Here is an 11417-nt window from a genome sequence, read left to right as displayed (position 1 = left end):
TCTCTCTCTCTCTCTCTGTCCCAACTGCCAATGAGAAACATTTGTTTTGATCAAGGTCTTTGGTGTACACCAGTGCTGTTCATCATCCAGTCCAGCTGACCTGTTCTTACAGGAAACTGAAACAGAATCTGAATTAGAACTGGCGTAGTTAAGGGGATAAATTGCAATATTCATTATCTTAAGTGGAGGATTTTGGGCAGTGTCACATCTCTTGAGGCAATTCAGCAGTTCAGTCACCTCTGCGTTGCCAAGGACTCCTATCATGGATTTAAAATGTATTTCGCTGTCTGCCCTCTCATGCACACATTAATCGATAGAGTTAAAAATGTTGCAGCTCTGTAATGATGACGTGCTGTCTGCTGCATCAGAATCATCTTACGAGATGTGTGTGTTTACATGACCCATTCTAAACAGATACACTCTCAATTCTGATACAGTTTTCCTTCAGTTTAACACAGTAATTGTGACTTGACGGATATGTTGGCCTTTTAAGTCAATTGTCTTTCTACTTTATGTGTGACACCTGTAGGCTTGTTATGCGGTGTGTGTATATATGTTGTCTGAGTGCAATGCAGACCTTGTGTTTGATTAATTATTCATGAATCAGAACAGGTTTTTGATACTGATAGGTCCTTACTCATCATCCGCAGGCTGTTTGTGAGAGAGATGAAGATGCTGACTCACTGGTCTGTCTTTTCAGAGGTGACTCATTCCTTCTTTTATAGATATGTGATCACTTTGCCATTCTAAAGAGAAACAGCATCCTTTAAAGGGGCCATGATATGAGGAATCAAACTTTCCTTGATCTTTTAACATATAAGAGTTCATTGTACTATAAAAATTTTAAAAAACATGTCTGCCAAACATCTTGAGTGATCCAAACATCATCTGCAGCCTGAAACTGAACTTTTGGTCAGATTTTAGGAATGAATGCTCTTAGCTGCATAGAAAGCAATAGTATATCCCCTTGTTCCTTGCTCGCTATTTAGTGAATGACTTAACCTCCAGTGTACTGTCTGTCTGTCTGCACTGGTCACAGAAAGCCTCTGGAAGCAACATTTTTCAGCATTTGGATGAACCCATTAACTCTCAGTGTGAAAATGCATAGTAAATATATAAGAATGCATGTACTAATGTTAATAAATAGAACCGTATAGTACAAAAATAACAAAATAAAATATAACAAAAATGATATTGACATGAAACAAAATGACCCACAGATGTGTTAATGCTGAAAGTTATTAAAAATAATTTATATATTTTTTCAACTTTTGAGGGAATAAGATCCCATTTTCCTTATATGTGGAATAATGCGCAGAAAATGAATGAAAATGAAAATTTTTTAAAGTGGCATATCAAATGAAACTAGAGATGCTACTCTTTACAACCAAACTGGTTTCAATCAAAAAACGTAAAGAGGTTTCTTACCAGAGGCACTTTTGTTGGCGCTGCACACATAGATAATGACATAGACTTCAATGACAGTGTAGTGACAGTGTAGTGTTGTGAACAGTATTTAGTCGGTTTTCATCAAGTTAGTCAATCAGAACAGTGGGTGTTTACATTGAAGTCTTGGGCCAGAGAGTTTAAAACTGAATATTTCAGACAGAGGGCCAGAGACAGGGTGGAAAATTATCATATATTATTATTAAATTATTACTGTTTTGGTGCAACAAAAAAAAAACTTTACTGACAATAAAAGTGGACCTCAGGGAAGATAATAAAATGATTAAAAAAAATTTTTTTTTAAAAGAGTATGTCATGACCCCTTTAAAAATACTGTTCTTGTCTCTTGTTGTTTTCCCTACTGTAACAGACAGATATTTAAAGGGGAAGTTCACACAAATATGAAAATTCTCTCAACATTTACTCACCCTCATGCCATCCCAAATGTGAATGAGTTCCTTCTGTAGAACACAAATAAAGGTTTTTATAAAAATATCTTAACTCTGTAGATCCATAAGAATCCAGTGATTAAATCCATGTCTTCAGAAGTGATATGATGGGTGAGAAACAGATCAATATTTAAGTCCTTTTTTCTTATAAATTCTCCTCCCAGCCTAGTAGGTTGCGATATGGATGAAGAATGTGAATTGCCAAAAACAATATAAGGAGAACACTTAGGAGAGAAGAGCGCTTCTTAGGCTGTTTGAAAGTGGATATTTATAGTAAAAAAGGGACTTAAATATTTATCTGTTTCTCACTCACACCTATCCTATCGCTTCTGAAGACATGGATTTAACCAATAAAGTTTTGAGCTTCAAAGCTTTGGACCCTACTGACTGGCATTGTATGGACCTACAGAGCTGAAATATTCTTCTAAAAATATATGTTTGTTATCAGCAGATGAAAGAAAGTCATACACATCTGGGATGGCATGAGGGTGAGTAAATGATGAGAGAGTTTTAATTTTTTAGGTGAACTATTCCTTTAAAGGTGCGTTTAACTAGACTAGTTGTAATTCTGACACTCAAATGTACTGCATTGGTTGCGTAGGACAATCATCATGCAAGAATAAGATTTAACCATATTTAAAGGCCTTTTAGAACAATGCAGACTGAAATCAAGTCTCTGATGGACTAAAATGCCAACCTAATGAAGTCTATCCACTGGATTTTTGCTGACCATGCATACAATCTCATCTGCTCAACCAATGACCATTAGGTTCTTCATTCCATAATAGTATTATCGGTATGTGGTGGGGTGGGTTTTGTGGTGGTTTTTAAGTGTTATTGTATGCCTGCTCATTGAGAGTACTTTGCTTTTGTCCATTTTAATGTTGTATAAGTGCATACTCTGAACCGAGCGTGACATAAGAAGTTACATTCTTGAGCTGTGTACTACTGGGTTAAAGGTTTTTTGTTAAATCCAGCCACATACAATGTACACTGGAGCAAAATGTCTTTTCAATGCCTTGTGATGCATAAAAATGCTTATCTGATACTGTAGATAAATAGATAATTAAAATCTGAAAACTCTGGTGGTATCTATTAGATCCTTTCTGTTAATATCAGACATTACATACATCTTACATTATAGACATTTGTTCATTCCATAGTCAATTACAGGAAATGCAGTCTTAATTGTACTGATCTGTGGGAGTCCTAATGCTGACAGCGACAGTATTGCGCAATATGCCTGACTGTTTTGCAGAAAACAGATTAGAAAAGTTTAAAATGCTAAGTTGAGTGTGTAATCAAACTGTGAAATCTGATTAACTGGGCTACACAGCACTTTAGATCTCATTAAGCTTCTCTGTGTTGCGGATAATTCGAAAATAGAGGAAGGGGGAGAAAGAAGAGAGAAAATGTGGGTCTGAGGACAGAGGAGAAAGAGTGGATTTTGAGGAAGAAGAAGCAGAGTTTGTTACACTGAAGTTATTATGAAAAAAACAATGTCTAAATAATAAAATGATGGGTGGAATTAATACACAGAAATGAGGACAAAGCATGTACTGCTTTTTATTTTATAATAAAGCCATATTAGGCAGTTGTCATAACTCATGTCCAATCATAACTACATTATAAACATTTAAAAAAAAAAAAAACATTCCAGAATGCATTAAGTCAATAAGTCAGTCCAAAACCACAACAGTAGTCATTTGATATTCACAGTTGCCTAAATGAGCATCGCAGCAGTTTAGCTGGTCAATATGCCTCCATTCTTCAATCAATATGACAAGACTCTTTGACCACAGGGAGCATATGTTGTATATGTGCCTGACACTAAAGCTAATATTTTGATTATACAGCCAATTGGTGTTCCTCACAAGCAGATTGCATCAATGCACTTCAGTATGGATTTAAGACATGTTTTGACACTGCCTTGAGAACCCTTTAACTTTTTTATTCTTTCAGCATCAATCCTATTGAATAAAAACACTAATACCTTTGTGCTAGTAAGTAAAGTCTGGAAATAGTTAATTGATCAAAAAATATCTGGCAGGTTGATTGACATCTAATTGTGTTTGTTTGTTTGTTGTTGTTGTGTGTGCGGGGTGGTGGTGGGGGGGGTTAGAGGGCATAATTTATGGACTTCTATAAACAAAGATTTTAGGTTAAAATGTATATGAATGTACAGTATAAGGGGTAGTGTATATCTTGTAGGTCCTGTAACTGGTCAAGTTCGTCACAATTTCTAATAGTCTTTTTGCCTTCACTAGTTCATTTTAAATGGCCCTATTGTGTGACATATGAATATTTAGAAGTACAAATATTTCGTGTAGTCTCTCAATTAATATAAGCTCATAAAAGCTGCATGTATAAATAATTTTAAAACAATTTATCGCTTTTATGCATACCTCGGGTCTTTAGGGACGCGGGACCTCATTCCACCCCCTGCACCTCATCCATTTTTGGAGGTGTGCCCACACCTCTTTAGTCGTCCTAAACCTTGCTCTTCGGAATAGTGTCACAAAGAAATACAAAATAATAATACAAATAATAGTAACAATAATAATAATGTTATAACTGCTTAGTTACCAAAAGTGTATAGGGTCATTAAAGACCCGATATGTGTAATAGTATTGCACTTTTTGGCTACCATAAATCATATTTTTGTGATTATTTCATATCTATATACTGTAAGTTTACCATGACAGGATAAACTGTATATTTCTTTGTTTATTTCAAGACAAATGAGTACTATATTTATACAAATGACTATCAAGTTGATTTTTTGTGTGACAATGTTGAATTACCAGTATCTCATATGCATGTACACATACATATTATACTGTAAATGCTATTTCTTACTCAGTCTGGAGCTGAGGTTTCTGTGATTGACTTGATTTACATTTGAGTTTGCTATTTGACAAAGAAACAACATGGAAGTCAACTACAGCAAGTGTAACAGCATGAACAGCATGATTTGACTATTGTCATTTGGGTGTACTACTGAAATTTTGTAAGTTGTACATCTATTTAGAACTCAATAAGTGCCTAAAAAAATATGTGTAGCTAACGTGTTTGTGTAGCTCAAAATGTGTTTTACAGCCAGTTGCATCTCATGAAATTTCATTGTGGAAGTAATAAATCCTGTTCTACACTGGCGGCCAAAAGTTTGGAATAATGTACAGATTTTGCTCTTATGGAAATAAATTGGTACTTCTATTCACCAAAGTGGCATTCAACTGATCACAATATATAGTCAGGACATTAATAACGTGAAAAATTACTATTACAATTTGGAAAAAATGTTCAGAACTTCTAAAACAACTTCAAAGAGTTCTCATCAAAAAATCCTCCACGTGCAGCAATGACAGCTTTGCAGATCCTTGGCACCTCTAGCTGTCAGTTTGTCCAGATACTCAGGTGACATTTCACCCCACACTTCCAGAAGCACTTGCCTTGCACCTTACAGTCTAGCTGATCTCACAAAAGCTCAATGGGGTTAAGATCCATAACACTCTTTTCCAATTATCTGTTGTGCAATGTCTGTGTTTCTTTGCCCACTCTAACCTTTTCTTTTTGTTTTTCTGTTTCAAAAGTGGCTTTTTTTTGCAATTCTTCCCATAAGGCCTGCACCCGAGTCTTCTCTTTACTGTTGTACATGAAACTGGTGTTGAGCGGGTAGAATTCAATGAAGCTGTCAGCTGAGGACATGTGAGGCGTCTATTTCTCAAACTAGAGACTCTGATGTACTTATCCTCTTGTTTAGTTGTACATCTGGCCTTCCACATCTCTTTCTGTCCTTGTTAGAGCCAGTTGTCCTTTGTCTTTGAAGACTGTAGTGTACACCTTTGTATGAAATCTTCAGTTTTTTGGCAATTTCAAGCATTGTTATAGCCTTCACTCCTCAAAACAATGATTGACTGAAGAGTTTCTAGAGAAAGCTGTTTCTTTTTTGCCATTTTTGACCTAATATTGACCTTAAGACATGCCAGTCTATTGCATACTGTGGCAACTCAAAAACAAACACAAACACAAAGACAATGTTAAGCTTCATTTAACGAACCAAACAGCTTTCAGCAGTGTTTGATATAATGGCAAGTGATTTTCTAGTACTAAATTAGCAATTTATCATGATTACTCAAGGATAAAGTGTTGGAGTGATGGCTGCTGTCTAGATTTGATCAAAAATGACTTTTTTCAAATAGTGATGGTGCTGTTTTTTACATCAGTAATGTCCTGACTATACTTTGTGATCAGTTGAATGCCACTTTGGTGAATTAAAGTACCAATTTCCTTCCAAAATCTGTACATTATATCTGTGCATTATTTTTTTTTTATTTTTTTTTTTTTGCAACATCTCTTTGATATATGAAAAATAAAAACATCAAAATATATTAGAATATATTCTATTATATTATTTTCTAATTGTCTTGAGTGTGTTTTGAAAATTTGACTCTATCAGGGAATTTTGTAGATCCATATATTTGTCATAGATATCTGTGCCAGGTTGCTAAAGACCAGAGGTATGTAATAATGTTTGGTGAAACATCCTTGCATTGAAGGGTTCAACAATTTAAAACAGTTTTATGATGAAGTAACGCATGTCACACCACAGAACTTTCCAAAAGTATTTCATGTCATCTATCCATATTTGCAGTATATAAAGACAAAAATGTTACTATTCGTACAATTTTAAATCATGATTTGAGCAATTGCATATTCTAAGCATCATAGGGCTTTGTTCCTTGTTCAAGTAAGATGTCTCCCTCTAGTTGCAGAGATTGGTACTGCAAACAGTGAATCATGTACAACACTTGACAAATTTTCTACTGTTTTTCTAACTAAATTGGTCTGTTATGAATCTGGTGAACTTTCATAATCGCTAGAGCAGTTGTGCTTGTGTTGGATGGAAATGGATTCAGCTGCTATCCATGGTTCTGAACCAAATGAAGTTTGGTAGAATCGCTGTCCATGGTGCTGAAGTCGGTTTCACGTTGGGTCTTCTTAAATAAGTAACGAGACCGACTGATATTTTTAAGACATTAGTCCATTTAAAGCTAACTGAAGTGACTTTAATAGTCAATATCCAACCCTCCACTATACGTTTTTCATGTAAATGAGGAGCAATTGGTCTTTGATCAAATTCAGCAAAGGGCATCCAATAAAAAGCCTTGTTACTGCCAACCGCGCGCAATAAAACAAGCGAAGGCAAGTAAACTGTATAAGGTTTCGTTAGGTGGTAAAGGAGATCCACTTGACCGCTTTATATCCGGTTTCCTTCTCTTTCCCTCTTCGCCGTGTGTCTCGCGTTCCTTCGGTTTATCGTTGTGGTGATCTGTTAGGCTCATTTAAGCTCATGTTTGTGCAAATGAACAGCATAGGCTACCGGTAGGCTTTTTGTGATGAGATTGGAATTCAGCTTACTTCGCGTCTTACTTTATATGAAGGAATGGGGCGAGTAAAGCGGGGTGAGTAGTGAAATGCCAACTTTGTGGAAACGGATCGTGTTCTCCTTCGCTTCTATACTCAACATCGGTTCTGTGGTACTTCTGGTTGTGGCACTCTCCACCGAGCGCTGGATCACCGGGACCATCTTGTGTCAGACAGGAGTGGATCTGGTGAACGCGTCTAACCCAGAGCTCGAGCAGTTCACAGGATACATTTACTACGGGCTCTTTCAGGGCGGGAAAACGCGGAGATGCGGGCTCGGGACCCGACGCTCCAAAATATATAGTAAGTCGGGCTATATATGAATATGTGTAGGGTACAAGTTCACTGGCTTAAAATGCACGTTTGAAATATTTTCCCTCCTATATATATATATATATATATATATATATATATATATATATATATATATATAGTATAGATAGATAGATAGATAGATAGATAGATAGATAAAAATAAAAAAGTATATATATATATATATATATATATATATATATATATATATATATATATATATTATATATTTGTTTTTTATTTCATATATATATATGAATGTACAACTAATATATATATATATATATATATATATATATATATATATATATATATATATATATATTATTTTTTTTTTTTTTTTTTTTTTTCAAAATAGCAAATAGCAACAAAAAACTACCACAGCACTTTTCTAAACACCTTTTTCATTATGCACTGCAAAAATGTTCCTGATCCATGAGGTCATCACGTTTACTGTCTAGGGTGACTCTGAGGTCATTTTATCAAATAACTTTTAAAACGTTGCCATTTTTTGTAGCTAATGAGAATCCCTGAAATTACCACATTTATTTGAGGACAAAATGCTTATTTGTCTATTTTCAAGTTTTGTGTTCATGTGGTTAATTTCTTCTAAAGAGATACGATCATTTTTGGTGCGAAAAAGATCAATATTTAAATACTTTTTTAACTATAAACCATCACTTCCGGTAAGCTTCACAAGAGGACTGAGTTCACGCGTTCTCTTCTGTGACGTATTCGCGTTGGCATGTTACGGACGTAATCTCACGTTCTTCTCTTGGTTGAGACATCCAGGATAAGCACATAAACGCACCATTGTGAGTAAAGAAACAGATCAATACAGATCTAAACCAAAACCAACTAAGCTGTACAGCATTCCTCCTACTCAGTTGTAAACAGCGCTGCTCTTCCAGATGTGTCAGTTCTCGCGTGAACATGCCAACACGATTACGTCACACGCGCATACCACTGCTGACCAGAAGTGATCATTTAGAGTTTAAAAAAGTACTTCAATATTAATCTTTCTCACACCAGAATTGATCGTATTGCTTTAGAAGACATTAATTTAACTGCTGGTGTCATATGGATGACATTTATGCTAACTGTCTGTGATTTTTGGAGCTTCAATAGTCTGATCACCATCGCATTTTAAAGAATTACTGAGTTAAGATATGCTGTTCAAAATGGGCTCACTTTGACTAATCCAATCACAATGGAGATCCATTTTTATTTATGGAATACTTGAGATGTTGACTTGCTAGATGTGATTAGAACTAACAGGAAATGGTGTAGATGTGGTTTAACTGAATACGTTTCTTAATTTGTTACTTAAAAAGCATCTTGCTGTCTCAAAAGTATTTGACAAATTTTGACCTATAACTATTGCCCATATATCTATACTATATCGCTATATAAAGCCCACTTGTTGAAAAGGCTAAAGGCCCCCCACTAAATCTAAAAATGACACCAGAAACAGAAGGGAGATGCAGAATAACTATTTGTTTTCCACAGGGGGACTGAATTTGTAAAGTTTGCATGTGCAAAGTGGACCCACATTGATGTGGACCAATGTGGACCTGCTCTGAAATATGTCTATTAACACTGTAGCTCCTGTAAGAGCTCTTTTAAAGAGTTCTTATAAAATACAGTACTTTCACTTGGGAGGTTATGAAATGTCAAAAGTAATAAATTAAACAGTACTCAAATATCTTGCTATATCAAAAGTAGTTGCATTTGGTGACAAATTTGGTCATATCACTTTTGCCCCTATATCTACAATATATCACTATAGCGTGTATTTATGTTTACAAACTTGATGACTGTATGGCTATGTCTGTAATGTATAGAAACTTTTAAAAGTGTAAATCCAACAGCAGAATTTCTTTGTGAAATTGATCTCTTGCTTTTTTATTTTTTTTATTTTTTTTTTTTTTTTGGTCTCTCTCTTTCTCAAATTCAGTGTTCCCAAAGCTCATTAAAAAAATCAATGGTGGACTTCACATGATCATTATCTTCTTCATTTTCATCGCTATTGGCTTTGCAGTGGTCAGTTTAGCTTTCTGTATATATAATGCCAGAAAAGTTCCATACCAATCTATCAAAGGACCTTTTGGCCTCTACCTCTGGAATTTCATTGCAGGTAAGTCAGCAAAATTTACCCAAAAATGTAAATTCTGTAATAATTTACTCTCCTTCATGTTGGTCCAAACCCGTGTGACTGTCTTTCTTCAATGGAACACAAAAGGAGATGTTAGGCCGAATGTGAAAGTTGCAGTTCACCCAAAAATGAAAAATTCTCTCATCATTTACTCACCCTCATGCCATCCCAGATGTGTATGACTTTCTTTCTTTAGCAGAACACAAATGAAGATTTTTAGAAGAATATGTCAGCTTTCTAGGTCCATACAATGCAAGTGAATGGGTGCCAAAATTTTGAAGCTTCAAAATCCACATAAGGGCAACATGAAAGTACTCCAGACGACACTGGTGGTTAAATCCATGTCTTCTGAAGCGATATGTTAGGTGTGGGTGAGAAACAGATCAATATTTGGTCCTTTTTCCTTCACTTTCTCTTTCTTCTGTTTTTGGTGATTCACATTCTTCATGCATATCGCCCCCTACTAGGTAGGGTGAAGAAAATGTATGATGAAAAATGATGAAATATTGATCTGTTTCTCACCCACACCTTTCATGTCTGAACAGATGGATTTAACCACTGGAGTCTTATGTATGCTTCCTTTATGTGGAGTTTGGAAATTCAAATTTTTGGCACCCATTCATTGCATTGTATGGACCTAGAGAGCTAACTTATTCTTCTAAAAATCTTCATTTGTGTTCTGCTAAAGAAAGAAAGTCATACACATCTGGGATGCCAGGAGGGTGAGTAAATCATGAGAGAACTTTCATTTTTGGGTAAACTATCCATTTAACCTTAGTCACCATTCATTTTCATTGCATATTTTTTTATTATTATTATTCATTGACAGTGAATGTTGACATTCTGCCTAACATTTCTTTTCATGTTCCTTGGAAGAAGAAAAAAAAATCATATAGATTTGGAAAAACATGATTGTGAGTAAATGATGACAAAATTATAATTTTGAACTATCCCTTTAAGATACAGTGTGTGGCCTACACCCTATTTGTGTCATTGAACAATCAACCCTAAATCAACACTAACAAATTATGGTTTGTGACTTCTTTTCTTTTACTAATTCACACATTTCTTTCCATCTTTGTCTCTCAGCTCTGTTCAGTGCAATGGGCTTTGCATGTTTCCTTGCATCAGTTCAGTGCCATCAGCTCACGGAACATGTGGCCAACTTCCGTGAGAGTCTATTTAGCCTGGTGGTCCTTGAGGAGAGTCTTGGCTTCTCCTTCTGGTTATGCGTTGCCAGTGCGGTTACACATGGAGCTAACATACTTGTAGTCGCCTCCAGTAAAATTCACCTGCCTAAAATACAAACTAAGAAACCAGAGGAACCCACAGCCACAGGCGATGACTTCCTCTATTAAGAAACAAAGACAAGTTGAATAATGTGACTGTAACAGAGGAAGCTATGCGGAGTAGCCAAACAAAAGGGTCATATGCACTGACGACCACTGAACCTGAGGTGATCTATTGGGTTTGGCTGCTGATTACTGGTAAACGCTCTCTGGACACATTACTGTTAAAGCAAAGTTATTTTGACTTACACAGGTTACAGACATCTGCAGGGTTTCCACACTGAAATGTGACATTGTATGTGTCATTGTACATATTTTTCACTAATTCATTAAGTGAAG

The 11417-nt window shown here is 35.5% G+C and overlaps 1 protein-coding gene across 1 annotated transcript; it reads left to right on the top strand.

Moving 5' to 3' along the window:
• Nucleotides 1–7372: 7372 nt before the first annotated feature.
• LOC127445402 (clarin-2) lies at nucleotides 7373–11147 on the top strand. The gene is made up of 3 exons (XM_051705452.1): nucleotides 7373–7625; nucleotides 9592–9771; nucleotides 10879–11147. Exons 1-3 carry the CDS (start codon nucleotides 7373–7375, stop codon nucleotides 11145–11147), a joined length of 702 nt encoding a protein of 233 aa, XP_051561412.1.
• Nucleotides 11148–11417: the final 270 nt, after the last annotated feature.

This window comes from Myxocyprinus asiaticus, chromosome 8 (genome assembly GCF_019703515.2).
Source record: "Myxocyprinus asiaticus isolate MX2 ecotype Aquarium Trade chromosome 8, UBuf_Myxa_2, whole genome shotgun sequence".
Lineage (NCBI taxonomy): Eukaryota > Metazoa > Chordata > Actinopteri > Cypriniformes > Catostomidae > Myxocyprinus > Myxocyprinus asiaticus.
This window is presented reverse-complemented; position numbering and strand designations above follow the sequence as displayed.

What these genes read in the sequence shown, in the direction of transcription:
- LOC127445402 (XM_051705452.1), top strand. Translation starts at nt 7,373, where the DNA reads ATGCCAACTTTGTGGAAACGGATCGTGTTCTCCTTCGCTTCTATACTC. An exon ending in CCGACGCTCCAAAATATATA is followed by an intron (nt 7,626 to 9,591) that starts GTAAGTCGGGCT and finishes TCTCAAATTCAG; the next exon opens with TGTTCCCAAAGCTCATTAAA. An exon ending in CCTCTGGAATTTCATTGCAG is followed by an intron (nt 9,772 to 10,878) that starts GTAAGTCAGCAA and finishes TTTGTCTCTCAG; the next exon opens with CTCTGTTCAGTGCAATGGGC.